The 16910-nt window shown below is 43.8% G+C and overlaps 1 protein-coding gene across 10 annotated transcripts in view; it reads left to right on the top strand.

Annotated features, from left to right (window-relative positions):
- Window positions 1-16910, top strand: part of LOC6539060 (polypyrimidine tract-binding protein 1) — a 130490-nt gene that overhangs the window by 92509 nt on the left and 21071 nt on the right. For 9 of the 10 annotated variants that reach the window (XR_005561761.1, XM_039376660.2, XM_039376659.2 and 6 more), the window contains 2 exons: window positions 5569-5692; window positions 13566-13831. Coding sequence is in view for 9 of the 10 variants with exons in the window: in XM_039376660.2 (XP_039232594.1) it covers window positions 5569-5692; window positions 13566-13831 (390 nt within the window). In the remaining variant the exon portion in view is untranslated. The remainder of the gene's footprint in view (window positions 1-5568; window positions 5693-13565; window positions 13832-16910) is intronic. The other variant, XM_039376661.2, reaches the window with a different exon arrangement.

Genomic DNA, 16910 nt, shown 5'->3' with positions numbered 1-16910 from the left:
CCGGAGTTTAGCACGAACCGCAGCTGTTACACTTTGGCGGCATTTTCATATAATTTATTGCTTAGAGTCGGCAGGTGGGTTAGGTGGTTTAGTCGGCGGCTGATGGACTGAGTAGGGTTTGAGTCCCATATTTGTATCTATGTGGCCGCATCTACAAGTTGCGTTTATCATCTGACAACAGGCTAACAAATAGCGCTCTAGTCGGTTTGGGTGGGTTGTACGGTGGTTGTCTCATTTGGGCTTCTAATTAGAATTTATTGAATGCATGGCAGTCATTTAAGGATAGCTTTAAAGCATCGTCAGAGTAGAATATCCCCATTCCGCTTTCTGAAACAGATGCTGCTCCTGCTGCATGAACGGTATCAATAATTGTTTTTTCAGAATAGGGGTTGAGTTGGAGGTGCACCGGAGATTGCTGCTTTGTTATGGCTGCAGTTTTCCGCTGTTGTTATTTTTACCTACATATGCATTTTTTGCTGGCATTCGCAGCGGCATCACGGATTTTTACCATTCACCCCCCTATGGCATCATCATCACCGCCATCATCAATAATGGCAGCGGTGGAGAAAAGAAGGCTATCGAACATCAATGAACCGATTCGTTGCAGTACCGGAAATATTCAGTCGTATATGTGTCGTGAGCAAAGCAAACACTCATACAGTTGGAGTCAAAAAGATAATACGAGTCAGTCATGTACAATTATTTATCATTTAATTTAATGAAATGCAACCTTATACACGTTGTTAGTCATTATTAAAATTATTAGGCGCTCACAAAGTTTCTGGAATAGAAACCTTGAAAATAATATCTGAAAATTTTTTTATTCGATTTTTTTTGTTTAAATAATGCGTTTTTTCAATAGCCGTAAAAATAGTTGTCCAAAAGTGGTATGCCATACCTCGTTGAATTCGTAACAAAATTCCCCATCGATCCATATACATACATTGAAATGCTAATTTTTTGCTATTTTTCGCAAATTTTGATGATGGTACCCCTTATCGAAAATGCAAAAATTGTAACATTTTTTTTTTACGAAAACCGAAAAAGTATGGACAGACATAGTTAGCTATGTTTATTAGCAGCCCAAAACAGTCTTTATTTTAGCTGTGCGGCCATTTTTGACCAAGTTATGGAGAATGCGCCGATTGAAAATATCATATTTTTTAGACTAATTTTTTTTTTCGATTTTTTTATAAAAAATATTGCGTTTTTTTTCGATAGCAGTAAAAATAGTTGTCCAAAAGTGGAATGCCATACCTCGTTGAATTCGTAACAAAATTCCCCATCGATCCATATACATACATTGAAATGCTAATTGTTTGCTATTTTTCGCAAATTTTGATGATGGTACCCCTTATCGAAAATGCAAAAATTGTCAAATTTTTTTTTTACGAAAACCGAAAAAGTAGGGACAGGCATAGTTAGCTATGTTTATTAGCAGCCCAAAACAGTCTTTATTTTAGCTGTGCGGCCTTTTTTGACCAAGTTATGGAGAATGCGCCGATTGAAAATATCATATTTTTTAGAATAATTTTTTTTTTCGACTTTTTTATAAAAAATAATGCGTTTTTTTTCAATAGCAGTAAAAATAATTGTCCAAAAGTGGAATGCCAAATTTTGATTATCGAAAATGCAAAAATTTGTCAAATTTCTTTTTTACGAAAATCGAAAAAGTAAGAAATTGAAATCATAGATTGTGGGGTACGGAAATAATAAAACTAGTGGCTTTGCTACTTTTTGAAACGCTGGTGTGTTCTACAGACAGTCAAACAATACGAAAAGCTGTAAATCGACAGCAACATATTCGATTTTAATATTTATATGCCGCCGTCATGAATTCATGACAAAGAGAGCAGAGGCCATGCAATATATGAGGGCGTTGATATGGAGCAACTTTTGCCTTCCCCTATTTGGCCACCCTCACAACTTAATGCAGAGGTATTATCAACTAGGAGCAGGGACTCGGTGAATCACCCACTTGCAAGCTTAAGTATGCCATACAAAGTTCTGTAAAAATCACAAGTCATGGCCACGAAGTACTGCTCATTATGTAAGAGGGACTGCCTTCTATTTTGGCATTTCTCTCGTGTCTAGGCGACAGTGAACCCTCTAAGCCTGTCCAATTTTCCACCATGGCAGTAATAATACCCGAAGACCCTTTTTCTGTGGATAATCATATAGTGCTCATATCATTTTGCTCGCTCTCAATTACACATCTTCTGTGTGTGCTGAGCTTTTCAGCTTTGCTCTTTTTTAAAGCGTCTTCGAGTAGAAAATCGCATGTGAGCCTCTTGTGGGAAATTAAACAACAACAACCCCAAAGGGCCAAACATGGCTGGGTCCAAGGGATGGACAAATATGGATGAGACAATGGTAGAAAACACTACACTTGGCAGCCAACTAACTTAGTTGCCTTAATGTGACTTAAACACAATTTTAGAAATTGGTGTCATGGATTTTCGCGAAACTACATAGTTACAATAGAATTGTTACTACTGCAGAAAAAATGCCATCTTTGGATTACAATTCTAAAATTTCATAAAAATGTGACTTTTTTTTTCAGTTTATGAATTGCTCATTACAGCCACAGTAAGGGAAAAGGGAATGAAGGGTTTTTGCTCGCTTCTGATGACGCTGACACCCCTGCTTCCGCCCCGTGCTCCCTTCTCGGAGTCCGTCAGCGTTGCAGACTTCAAAACTTAACCGTTAGGCATATGCGTGATTATCTTTCCTTTGCTGCGTCGGACCAGAACAAGGACAACACGAACGGCAAGGGCGACGGTCTTTAAGCGTCGAGCGATGGGAGGCAGCAACCCTCTGAGGCAACAATTGCGCGCTGACCCAGTTACCCGGCAACAAAGGCGGAAGCAAAGGAAACACGCTGAAAGAGAGACAAGGAGGGGCTGAAAAGGCACATGTCATCATTGAAATCAGTGAGTGCCCAACTGCCCACGCCCTCCGGCAATGGGGCGTTGCTCATGAACAGAGTAAAGAGAGGAGGGAAGTGAGTGGAATGAGGGGCGGAGGTGGAGGCGGTGGTGGTGAGGCTGGGGAAATTCATTAAAATGGCACAGAGGCGAGCCAACAATGAAACGGTCCACTTGGACAGCAGCTTATCGTCCTGGCCATATGTGCCACACATTCGCCCACACATAGGGAAAGAAAAGGGTACACACACTCTGCTACTAATCAAATATTTAGCATACTTTTTAGAAAGCATATTAAAATAACATTTCCGGTCAGCTTGGCAAAAAGGAAATCGTCGCACAGTCCGAACTCGAACAGCGTCAGAGGGCATTAGCCCGACTTTCTGAACCGTGTAATGCACACTGGCGCACACACACGGACAACAATATCCCGTTGAGAGTCGGCAAATCCCTGTAGCATGCCAGGCAGCTGGCACTTGGGGAGCGTTAATGTGCCATAACGAATGCATTAGAGACTCGTACTACGTAAGCGCAGTTAGTTGGCAACTCCTCAGTGGGCGGAAGGGCATTTAAAATTTAATTACCTCTGCAGAGGCTCAAAGGCACCCCTTTGAAAAGAAAACCAATATGCATTACTCCAATAAAGTCAACTGAAAAAGAAGCCCCAAAAAGTGTGCTACCTCTTTTTCGGGCAGAAAAAGGTATGCCACAAAACACATGTTAAGCGCAAAGCAGGACAATAACAAAAGTGAGCATCTTGTGCTGATATCATTTGATATTGCTCGGTCCACACGCATACTTCCCCTCGCACAACGGCTATCACGCACACAACGCAGACAGTGAACTTCCGCTTTCGTTTTTGTTGTCGTTTTTTGTGTGTGATATTATCAAGTGAAGTGCTTTTGCGGTTTTCGGTGCTGTCTTTGTCTATTGCATACCGCCCTCTCTTTTCCACCCTTCCCACACACGCGTGAGTGTGTGGTCTCTGGCTTTTCTTATTATTCCTATTACCACATGTTGTTTTTGTATTTAAGCTAATTCCTTTATGTGTGCGGCTATGGGTGTATATAAAACGTGCAGCCACATAAAAATAAAAACCCCAGCAACAAATAGCAAATAACAAATAAAGCACAACAAAAGCAGCAGCCAGCAGGCAAAAAGCAAATAAGCTAAAGCAAAGCACAGCACAGCAAAGCAAAAGCGAAAGCGCGCAGCATGATAAGCCAAGTGGCGAATTCAAGCGTAGTCAGCATTGATAGCTGCTGATGATGGCACGGGAATGGAGATGTAGCACGGGGCATAGAGGTGCCTACTTCACACAAAATTACCCTTTTCAATTTGTGCGGTGTGCAGACTCCCGCCCCTCCCCTTCATCGCCAGCTCCCGTTTATTGACTTTTTGTCATTGCCGCTAATGCATAGCAGCAGAAAGTGAACAAGCACCCCACCTTACCCACTCCCACAGAGGCACGGCCACCAACACACGCATCCTGCTCAGCACAATACAGTCAGATTCCGCATTAGTAGTAGCTGGAGCTGTAGCAGCTTTATTTTTATGGGGCGCATTACATTTAATGTTTGGCTTAACTCGGTTACTCTCGATGCTCTCTGGGAATCCGACTCCGGCTCTGCGTGTGATTCAGATTCCCACACTGCTAGGAAATAGCCCAGCTGGACATGAGTGTTGGTATTGCAAACATTTTATGACAGGACGAAACTATGACTAAACGCTTCTGAGGGAAATGTCTATTTAAAGTTCTTATTAGGTTTTAAAAATAATAAAAATAAATAAACAAAAATAAAAGTTCGAAAAGCTCAATTTTTCGCCAAGTGGATGTTCGCTTTGATGGCTGCTGCTCCAACTTTTGCTTCTGGTTTGGCTTCGACTCTTTGTGTGAGTGCGGTAATTAAGTGTCACATGTAATTACAATACACTCATGTGCTTTGTAATTAGAGTTTAGCGCTGCAATAAAGCACGAAAAAAGCAAACGGAGAGCAGAAACAGGAGCAACAATGCGCCAACTGCTTAGCGGACTAATTCAAATGAAAATTTTTCATGCATTTTTTTATGAGTAACCAAATGGGAACGAATGGATTTTATTTTTATACAGCTGCAGCTATGTAAACTGCGCTGGTCAGAAAATAGCTGAACAAACACTGGATAACGATTAACTGCAGTCCGCTTGGCACAATAATTTCCACTTACCCACTTTTCTTGTTGACTTCAACCAAACTGGAGAACCGAACCTAAACAAAATCCCTGAGCTATGCAAATCCTTTGCAAGGTGGGCGGACGTGGGCCGAAGAATCTCTGTAATTTATTTAGCTTGCGTAAATATTAAATATTTATATTGTTCTCTCTCTTTATTTTCTCTTTTTATGTACCGTACTCGTATACGTATATATATTCCTCATCTACTACAACTACACACCACTACTACTGAAAATAAACCATCTTCAACTTCTGTCTGTGCCTGCCCTGCCGCCTGTGCATCAACTACAAACTACAACTATATAAAAATATTAACCAACTGCCTGTGCCTGTGCCTACCTGCTCCCGCATCTGAATCTGCTCCTGCATCTGCATTTGAAACTGCTCCCGCATCCTCACCTGTGCCTGAATCTGTGTATCTGAAAATCAGCGCGGAAGCGACGAACTTTTGAGTCAAGCAGCAGTCATGGCGCCCGCTTCCGACAATAACAATCAGGACCTGGCCACAAAGAAGGCCAAACTGGAGCCGGGCACCGTGCTGGCCGGCGGAATTGGTAAGTCTTCAGTTCTATCCCTTTTCATCTGTGTCTGCCTATTCTCTCTCTATCTCTCTTTCTCTCTCTCTCTCTCGAGCTTACCTTTGCATTAAACTTGCCTTTCCTTTTGTCTTGGCTTAAACCCTGCCTTACCTCTCCCGTCCCCTGAGCGACGCTTATGTTAAGTGCATTTGCAGCCATGGTCTTGGGCCCAGTTGGGTTTTGTCTGCCAATTAACTACGCCCACTGGGACAATACTGTACACTGAAGAAAGCGTTCACCACAACTCATCGAAAAGTAGCTATATTGAAAAAGAGAAATTTACAAACCATTCAATCCTCAACAGAAAATAAAAAAAGAACAAATTATAGTCTAACTGGTGAAATTTCAGACGCCCCCCTTATCCCTTTCTGTGAATTTGGCTTGGGGTCTCAGTGCAGCATTAGGCTTAAGCCCTCTACCTGGCCACAAAGTCGCTTGGGCACTTGAGTACCCCTATTGAAGGCAAGCGCGCTTTGATGGCTATAGCCAATTAACCTACTAATTAGCATGGAAACAAGTCAACAGCGAAAATATTTGGCTCGGCCCTTTTGTGCTGCCGGAAAATTATTACGGGAAAAATGGTTGGCGTCCGCTGACTGGCTACGCACTGTGTCGACACATTAATTAGCCGCCCATACCCACACACGCTTTGGAAGTACGAATATCGCCCTGTATATGCCGCCGCAAAGTAATAAAGCTAATCAAAAACCGCACACCAAGCCGTCAAAACCATAGTGAACCGAAACCAGCAGAATGAACCACACATTAGGCAAATATTTGACGGGTTTGCATGCTCCCCGCCAAAACTGGATTTGAAAGCCAATACCTGCCCACAAAAATCCAGTGAGCCACAAAATGATTTCCAATGCAAACAAATCAATAGGCAACAATTTCCGCTGAAATTTAAAAGTAATCGACTGCTCTACCCGCCGATTGCGTTGCTTTTGTGTGAGCGAATTTAATTAACGCCATATGCAGGTGCTGTGCGTCGATATCCTTTTCGTGGGAGTTTTCAAAATGCTTTTGCAATTTAGCCGTAATTAACAGCGTTCACCGCCGCCAGCAACATCGATGGTGAGTATGAGTGGGTGGTTACCACAAAGGGAACGCTTGAGCATTAGCCGCCAGACAGCCAAAGGTCACGCCAGGACAAGAGATGGGTGGACGAAGGACGAAAAAAGGGTTGCGAAAGGATCGGCAGCCTGTGAATGGCAATCGGCTGAGAGCGAAAAAATGTACGCAAAAGCGGAAGCATAATATTTATTTATTACTTTACAAAGGACTTTTCTATTAATTAAAAAGCAACAAGCAGACACCCGCACACGCACAGAGAGAAAGGCAGTTAGCGGGTCGCCTTTCACCCCTTCCACCTTTTGCCATTGTTCGACGGTCGATGCAGACGACTACTTTGACCCAACGGCATTTTTGTGGCCATGGCCCGGCTACACCTATTGGACGCCTGCTACCTGCGGCCATTTTAATTTTCCACGTAAAGTTCTTGTGCAAACACACACACGCACACACACATGCCGCATTTTGTCCTGCTCCATTAAAGTCGCGCTTAAAGGAAGCAGGATACTCGGTGGGGCAGGAAAGAGAGAGGCTATGAATCCAATGAATTCATTTGTGTGGTGACCTCTTAAAGCGCTCTTTTCCCACACAAAGGGGACATGCCGATGATGCCAAAAATAATAATAAAGGGAATTGCTAAATAAATGTGTAGAGACACTTTTATTACACTGCAAGCACCAATACATGTCTGAGGGCTCAGCAGTGACACAGAGCACAACAAAGACCAGACAAGTAAATAGCAGAAATCTAAAAAGCAACAATGAGCATTGTGTGCCTCTGTGGTCGAGCCTTAGATAAACACACGCACTCGGCTCAATTGTATCCAAGCGCCACTAAACCAATACATCGATAACTGGACTCGCACACACGCACGCTCCCGTTTCCGTTACAAGAGCTTAGAAGGACATGCAACAAATTTTTCACGTAAATGTAATAAAAACACTTTGGCATGTGCAGCGCGTAGGAGGTGGAGATACAGGACTGTTGGCAACAGGGGGGAAGTTGGTGCCACGCCCATCCACTTGATCTAAGGGGCTCGGTTTTTCGGGTTTTGGTGGGTGACTGCGTGTGGTGGGTAAAAATGTTTACACACACTCACGCACACTAACCAGTACGCAGTCTGCAAAAGTAAAACTAGTAAGTCTCGGTCCCTCATGGTCCGAGTTTTGACCGGCTAATAACTAGCTTCGCTTGATTTATTTGATTTTTTATTATTAGGAATATTTTGTGCCAGGTATACGAGACCCTAGAGAGTTTAACCGTAACGGGTAATTCCAAGAATAACAGGGAAAAAAAAGTTGGCATGGAAATCAAAATAGTTCTTCTATTTTTTTTTTTTTTTTGGAAACAGGACTTCTTTAAAATTATATCAAAAAAATTTGTTATCTTATAAAAATACCTAATTTCACATTCAACAAGTTTCTGATATGTTGACGGATTGATTAGCCGACTTTTTCCCGTGTAGACCATAGCGTGTCGCGTGTCCGGCTGAAACACCAAACGTGGCTAGAACGTGTTTTGCTTTTGTTGTCGCGACACTCGCCCCCTCCCCCGCAATTTCAGTTTGTTGTTTATTGTTACAGCTCTCACACATGCATCGCCTCCACGCTGTTTGTACAGTCCACCAACATTTGTTTGTTTATTGACCGATTTTGGGGGCTTAACGGTCAGCTCACCACCTATGGCAGCTAGGACCTACCGCCAAAAAAGGAGTTCCGCAGCTGTTGTTGCTGCGTGTGGACCGTATTTTTTCTCCGGCTCTCAGCATTGCTAATTCTCTGACCAGACAGCCAGTGGCATCAGGAAAATATGCTGAAAAAATATCTAAAATTCGGATATACAGTGTCCTGTTTTTAATATGCATGACCGGTCATCCCTTAAGCCTTAAATCAGCCCACCGCTGTCATCAATTTAAAGCTCAAGGTTTGCTGTCAGCACAGTGCGTCGTTGCCAATCCCTTCGGTGGACTTGTCAAACACTTAAACGCTTTTACGGCCATAACCAATAAGGCGACAGTTTGGATACGGCAAGTGTCCGTTTGCTTCATGTCCTGCGAATCCTGCGCGTGCCGCTCTGGCTCGGGTATCATTCGCACGTCCCGGGGTCTGGTTCCTGGTCTACGCGTTGCGTGTAAATATTTTCGCAGTCAATAAAATAATATTGTCATAATTTTTTTTGTTTTCTCTGCCATCTGTATCAATATTGAGACAGCATTGAAAGGAGTGTAAAAATCCGGCCAGACCAAGGGCAAACAGCAATTGTCAATTGGTTTGACTCGCTGACTGGCTTGCGTTGTGTGCAGCTATTTATGGCAGTCATGGAACGTGAGTGCGGTTAGTGGCAGCGGACTTTCAGGCTGTACTCGACCTGACTTCTGAATTTCCTGCCACTGTGTGAGAGACTGTGGGAAACTGCGAAATATTTGTGTGTGCCATTTAATTAAGCATACGACCCGTTGGACGCTCGAATTCCTGCAGCTTTATGCGTAGTTTTAATGCACAAATGAAGTGGAAAAAGTTTTGCCGGGACCAACAAACCTCCCTTGTTTGCTCATAACTTAAACCATTGTTATATGTTACAGACTGCTAGCTAGCTCTCAGATGAAATCGAACACTACAAAAAATACTTTGGCAAGGGTATTCATGTACAAAATAACACAAAAAACAAAGCAACACAGAAATATCAACCGCGTTGGAAACGGTGGGCTAAATATACGCAAATGATATAAAGAAATTAAATGGACTCTCTTGATTATTTAGTTTTTAACTATATTTTCTAAGGTGCAATCATATTCAAGTCCTGGCTCTCTGCTGTTTGACTGAAAGCTACTTGACTGCACACAGACATGTAGTCCTCGTCTTCCCAGACTGTATCCTGCAACCTGCTAAATGCCAATGCAGTTTCATACTACCACTCTGATGTGTGAGCGAAAAGGATGGTGCATGGGGCGAAAAAAAACTATTTTCCTAATTGAAATGCAATTAAATTTTGTTAACGTCGTCGTCATCAACGCTCAGGCTGTTGAAAGCTAACTGCGAACGTTGACTCCGTGCATTTGTATTCACTTGGTAGAAGCTCCAGCCATTCCCACTCCCCCTCCTCTTTCTGGCAAAATTTTAATGAATTACATTTCTTGCGGGTGTTAAGCTCGAGCTGTAAAAGAAAATCGTTATTTTCAATTATGGGCCAGTTTTTGTGTCGGGGGATTTTACGGAAATCCAAAGGCAACGGGGCCTCTGGCATTGGGTTTCATTTGCTGCCAAAAAAATGTGCCATGATTGATTACGCATGGGCAAATGTTTAAAATATAGACAAGGCCTGGCTGGCTAAGCAAATATCATTAAGTCGTTGTGCTCACATAGAGGCAAAGGAGGCAAAGCGACAGACACGTAAAGGACACAAGTATGCCCAACAATTTAAAATTTATGATGTGTGAGCTTGTAAAAATCTAATTTACTGCCGCATAATTAAAGACGCTCGAACGGCCCTGTGTGCGTGAGTTCGGTGGGTATTTATTTAAATTATATATTCGACTGTTGACACACCCTCGGCAAAGTTTGGTGGCGGAACTGGGAGACAAACACTGGCGTCACGCTCACATTAAATCATTAAATGCCGCCATGTAAGCATAAATTTAATTGTTATTAACAATCAGCACTTATTTCATCCCTTATTTATTCATGCCACGCCCATCGCCCCTGGGGAAAGCCCTTTTCTTTTGTTCAGCTCACTTTTCCCATTCATTTTCATTTACATTTTTCGTTTGGGGCTTCTGTTTGCTTTATGAATTTAAATTGTCATTAATTAACTTGGTTCGCATCGGTTAAGGGAATGGGAGGGGGTGAATTATTACACATACGCCACGCTGGACAGACTGACCATTCATTGCAACCCAACCATCGACGTCCGAACTCAATTACAGTTTGTAAACTTTTCAATTAGCTATAAATAGTTTATTTATGTATATTTTTCGTGCAACTCATTGTAACTGGTGAGAGGCTGTGTGTTTAATTGAAAATGGCAGGATGGGGCACGTTCCCCGCTTTTCGCAAAGAGTGCGTGAGGGTCATTAATACTGCTGAGCTTTGGCCCTACGTCCTTGCAGCTCATTTTAACGCGCAGCCGAGCGGATGATTGCTATTCATATCATCCATGGGGCATTGACAGTCAACAGGCAGCGCCAGCGACATCATTATCGAATGCAAATTTTATCGCTGCACTTTTTGCAGCCAGACCAGTTAATGCATTTCGGGATTGTTGACAAAGCATTGTACCGTGTTTATCCTAGGGTATTCGTGCGCCTGTGAGGAATCACTAGAGTTGCAACAGCTGCTTTTAAACTGATGATTAATTTTGATTCTGCCACAAATTGCAATTATTGTTTGCTGCGCAAATATTTGCTGGTTCGGGTTATTTAGTTCGCTGTTAATTAAAAAGCAGCAATGCCATAACTGCTAACAAATCTGGCCGCAGGCTACGTATTCCAAACCGAAACCGCCTGATTCAAATTGGAATTTTTTTCCAGTAGAAACTGTAGCTGCCGGGCTTTTGGTTGCGTTTCCGGTTGTCGTCATCGCTGGGCGCCACCCTCCTTTTCAATTACGACGCCCGCCTTTGTTAGAGCCAGTGCAGCAGCCGAAGGCTCCGGGAGATGCAACGCTTGTCGACGCGCTCATTGGATTGATGTTTCTCCTTTCACACCATCAGGCAGCTGTGTTTGCTACGATTTGAAACAAATGTAGCTAAGGAGAACCGAAAGTGCAGAAAAATCGAATTGAGCTCTTGGCAGCGGAACGTAAAAAAATCCACAAATTTCGCCAGTTTTTCGCCCTGTTCGCCGACAACATCATCATGCATGATAGATACCTTTACATATTTTTGGCGTCGCCTTTTTTTGCAGGCAACTAGCCGACGGCACTTGATTTGTTGTTTGTCTTGTGCAGAACATTTCCGGACCGCGTCCATCGACACTTTTTATTTAGTTTTGATTCACAGCAGCTCCGTCTTTTTCGATTTCGTCTGTTATTTATGGTGAGTTGTGGGGCAGTAGAGTGATGGGGCAGATATTATCGTGCTGCAGTTGCCCATCGATTTTTAATAAATTTTTGAGTTGCCGCTCGAAAGGCAGAATGCCCAACTATAACGACCGCACAGGTCCTGACCCGTCTGCATAATTTCGTTTCGGCTTCATTTCCGTTTCGAACTAATCAAAAAGTGTAATTTCCGATTAGTTGTATTCAACATTGACCGGCAAGCGGGGAGAGTTTCCACAGTGCACTTCCAGCCTCGGGACTTGAGCCTCTCGGCACAAAGCTTTCTGGAAAGTGGGTTAGGGAACGAACCAGTTCAGCCTCTTTGACGGCTTAGTAGCATTGTAAAAAATATCAGAACATTGACCCCCATCGTCTGAGTTTTGATTGAATGTACGGAGTTCGTAGGATAATGACCTCTTTACATTAAAAGTTATCGAAGAAAGTTTGCGATTGAACCTTCGATTTATCAAAATTCTAGAAACATGTTCGCCATGGAAGTCCCTCGGAATCTTCTTTAACGTATATATGAGTACTTAAAGAATTATTTCAAAATGAAACGTAACACAAGTATATATCGTATTTAATACGGTTGTCCTTATGTTTGGTTTCACCTTAAATTCACTTAAATTCGGGCACTCTGAAAACGGGAGATGGACTCTGTCCGGAACTAGAAACCACGTTTACCCGTGGACTATCTGTGACCATGTGTCGGCTTGTTTAGCAAACACCAGGGTGTTTGAAAATCGGATAAGGCCATGAGGGGCGACTGCATTTCATTTGCATATGAACAGCCAAATGTTCTCTTGCAGGTGCGGCAAAAAATAAAAAGTGCACAAACCAACACATTAACAGGTGTTGACTAAGCGCCAGGCACCACCTTTCCTCTTGCAACTGCATAAAGAGTGGCAAATTTGTTTGCCTTTGTTTTTAAAAAATTTAAGGCACTTCTGTGGCAATGCACAGGCTCACTCAGCGAAAAAGTGTCTTTGAAAATTGGTATAACGATTTATAAGGGGACCTCTTATTGCTTTGTCGTTGTGTCTGCAATAACTCTGCAGGGAGGTATAGCTAAATCACATTTTTAAGACGTTTTGTTTGAATTGAGAGCCGTTCGACCAGGTAATATCTCGCAGTGCTGTTGTAGGGATATTCCCGAAATCTGGCTGCAAACGCTTCCAGGGCCAAAGGCTCCTAAATCCCATTTGTGCTGCACCACTTGTGGGGGAGTGGCGATGGGTGGTTCGCTTTATTTATGCAAAAATAACAAACAAGTAACCGGCGAGGAGAGAAACTGCAAAAACGTAGACGAGTGCCTAAAAGCCTCAAACGTTGTCTGTGCGCCGGACATTGTCGCCGTGTTGCTGCTGGATTATTCACAGCCGTTGAAAGTGTGCAATGAATGAATTTATGGCGGTACCCCTCCTGCACCCCGCAGTTGGCTTAACTGTGCAAAGTGTATACAAATGTGGCGGCGCTGGGCCATGTTATCAACATTTTTATTTGCACCATCCCACTCTACTTTAGCAACAAAGGCAGCCTGCAAATAAAACCCCAAAACAAACAAATTAAGTGAAGCGCGGAAGCGGAAGTGCAGACAGCGCTGGCCATTAAGTGAACCGGAGGTGGCCCCCAAAAGAGACGGGGATGTTGCAAAAGAGAGAGAGAGAGACCTATAGGGATTGTCACCTGTTTAATATTTCAATTGGTTAAACAACGTTTGCTTATTTTACGTTCTCTCCTTGCAGCCAAGGCCTCAAAAGTCATCCACTTGCGCAACATTCCGAACGAGTCCGGCGAGGCAGATGTGATTGCCCTGGGCATTCCGTTTGGACGTGTGACCAACGTGCTGGTGCTCAAGGGCAAGAACCAGGCGTTCATCGAGATGGCCGACGAGATCTCCGCTACGTCGATGGTGTCGTGTTACACAGTAAATCCGCCCCAGATGCGCGGCCGCATGGTCTACGTGCAGTTCTCAAACCATCGCGAGCTAAAGACGGACCAGAGTCACAACGTAAGTAAAGCATGCAATTATGTATATGATCCCAAGAATTGGTAATTATGGTTAGTGAAATAAGACAGACCCTTAGCTATTTGTTTATTCGATGATTCGATATTACATTCCATCAGAATGTCCCTAGATCCTCGATAGCAATATCTGCTGTTGGCACAACTTCCGGTTTTAAGTGTTATTAATGTGGCAATTAAGATTTAAGCCACAGAGAACAAATGAAGCAACTACGATTTATATGCAAATGTGGGTCGGCCCGGCGACCGTTCTGATTAATTACACTTTCTGGGCAACTTAAACCCCGTTCTTCAAGAGATTTGGCCATCATAAATGCACACACGCTCAAACGTCCTTTGAAGGCTTGCCTGTATTTGTGGGTGCTCTAAACCAATTTCTAATTTTAATTTCGTAAGCCACAAAGTCACTGACAAAGTTTAAAAAGCTTTCAAATAAATACACATGGCCGCGCAGACACTGGCACACACACGTGTCTGACAAAAGCAGTAAAATGCATAGTTTTTGGGGTTTTGCGGACAGCCCACACAGAGAATTCAGTTGGTGATGTGGGGTGAACATAAATACAAATGAAACCACACGCATACCAAGGAGACAAACGAATCAGAAGACCAGCACGGGGATGCCAGCTGCTTAGTTCGGAGTCAAAAGCATATTTTGATTACTTAAATGGAAGTGGTGGGATGGTGTGGCGAGAAATGGGGATGGGGATGGGGAAGGGGTGTGCCAATGGGGCAACCGCAACGCAGTCAGAGCAGCAACAATCCGGTCAGGAGAAAACCCTTGCGAGGTTGTCACCTTTGCGGGGTGGATTTGGTGCTGGTGAGCCCAAAAGCAAACTACTTAAAAAGAGATCGCAACAGCAGCAGTGGCAACACAAACAACAACGAAAAAGGTTAAGAGGCTGCAGCAGCAGCAACACGAGGGCCGAAACAAGAAGCAGACCAAGGGAGCGGCCCTGTGACTTAGGTGACACAGCAGCAACAATGGCAGAAGCAACAGCAACACCAGCACACCAACACACAACACACAACACAGCTAGACCAAACAATACAGTTACATTTCACTGATTACCTTTTGGCTGCGGCCCAACAGCGTGGGTGTGTATGGCTGTATGTATCCCTCTCTAGTTCTGTGTGCGTGGGCAGATTTCTCTTGTTAACTACTAATCCTGGTAAAAGGCCTTGTTGTTAGCCCGCAGACAACGTGAGACAAGTCAGACGAGTGGAAAAGTCAACGCCGCCGCTCTCTCTAGTGGAAAATCTCTTAAAATGCAGGAGAGTGTGTTTGTGCGAGTGGAAGAGGTTTAATCTTGTGTGCTGTACGCTGCTGGCAACATATTTATACAATTTCTCATTCAGTTTTCTTTCTTGTGCCCGTGTCCATTGTGAGAATGTCTTGTCTTGGGTTTCCCTTTTCCCTTGTCCCTTTTGTGTCCTGTGTCTGGCGGCCCACCTGAGCAGCATTCAGTTGATTGTTTGGCGTCCTGGCCCAGCTACTGACTACTGTTGACTGTTCCTTTATTTCTGAGTTTTGCGTCATATTTCGCCGCCTGTCATTTGCTATTTGTGTTGCTGCTGTCGCAGCTTTTGCCGCTGCTGGTGCTGCTGGTGCTGCTAGTGCTGCTGCAATGTGGCAACCTGAAGATAAGATGCTTAGTGAATTGTTGTCGACGCCCCGGCCGAGGCGGAACTTAAGGAATCATATGAGCAGAAGCCGGCGACGTTTGCTGTCAAGTGCGGGACTTGTGCAATCGCATGAGAAGTCCTTTTTTAATTCCCTCGTTAGTTGTATATTTCCGTAAATTTCAAATTTTCGTCAATTTCCTGTTGGCAAAGTTGCTTTAAACTGAAATTCTATTTCATCTCCACCCAAGGAGAGACAAATCCATTGCATGGCCCTCAGGGATTTTAACCCCAGCAGAGGAGACGACACGCACCTGAAGGCAAAAGCTGCGACGACAGCAGCAACAGCAAATCAGCAATACAGGATTTCCAAATCATCTCCTCCGCCCGCACACGCATACGCATACACACACCCAGACGCGGAGACATCCAGTCGCACACATGTGTGATTTCAACGGCTGAGTGATTGCATGGTATAGAAAATAAAACAAATAGGAGGGAAAACCAAGCAACAGAAATGAAAAATCCCGTAGCATACTTTGCAGCCATTCCACCCATTCCACCCATACCACCCATACCAACTTTCCTCGCCCCTCTGACATTTATGTTGGCAATTTGGCAGTCAACCGGCAACGCTGCTGTTGCTTCTGCTGCTGCTGCGTAACAGGATTCTAATATGTCATGTCGTTGGGATGTCCTTTCACCTTTGCTTCCCTCCTCCTTCCTCCAACTTCTCGTCGGGCTTTCTGTGACTATTTTTGTTGATATCTTACTCTAGCGTCTTAGCCTTTCCCCTTCTACTCCCGCGCTTCGCCGACCCTTGACTAAGATGCCAGAAATGAAGATAAATGCACTGGTAAGTTCACGCGGTTACGACCGCAACGAGCTGCCACAGAAACCAAAGAGCCACTCAGCCACCCAGCAACTCGGATACATGGCAATCCAAGCCAAACCAATCCAACCCCAAAGGTCCGCAACTGGCATTGTTTAGTGGGTTTCAAATTTGACATGTGATTGTTTTGTGTGTGACTGTAAGGGCGCATCTGTTGCCTCTGTGGGCCAGTTTTGTTTTCGGGTAATTTTGATAAATTAATTTTTGAGCCTGGCCTCCTTTACGGCCAAAAAGGGTTGACAGCCACTCGGGGAAATGGGGCCAGCCCACGTCTCACAATGAATTAGATTGAAATATAATTTCGCCACAAAAGGCAGCCAATCCCCAGCCTAATCTCCAGTGTAACATTTGCGAGCGCCCCCATTCGACCCCATTCTGGTTTCATTAGATGCGCACAATTGATAAATCGTTGCATGCACAGTAAAGATGGTTTCCACATCGGCGCAGCTCAACAGGAGTCGCGCGTTCAAGTGCGAACGCAAATTTGTGTAATCATCATAATTGGCACTCGCCGCCAATACACCAAAGCAGCCCAACGGGAGAACAACGA

Source organism: Drosophila yakuba, chromosome 3R, assembly GCF_016746365.2.
Source record: "Drosophila yakuba strain Tai18E2 chromosome 3R, Prin_Dyak_Tai18E2_2.1, whole genome shotgun sequence".
In the NCBI taxonomy this organism is placed as follows: domain Eukaryota; kingdom Metazoa; phylum Arthropoda; class Insecta; order Diptera; family Drosophilidae; genus Drosophila; species Drosophila yakuba.
Note: the sequence above shows the minus strand (reverse complement) of the source record. Positions and strands in the feature narration are given on the sequence as shown.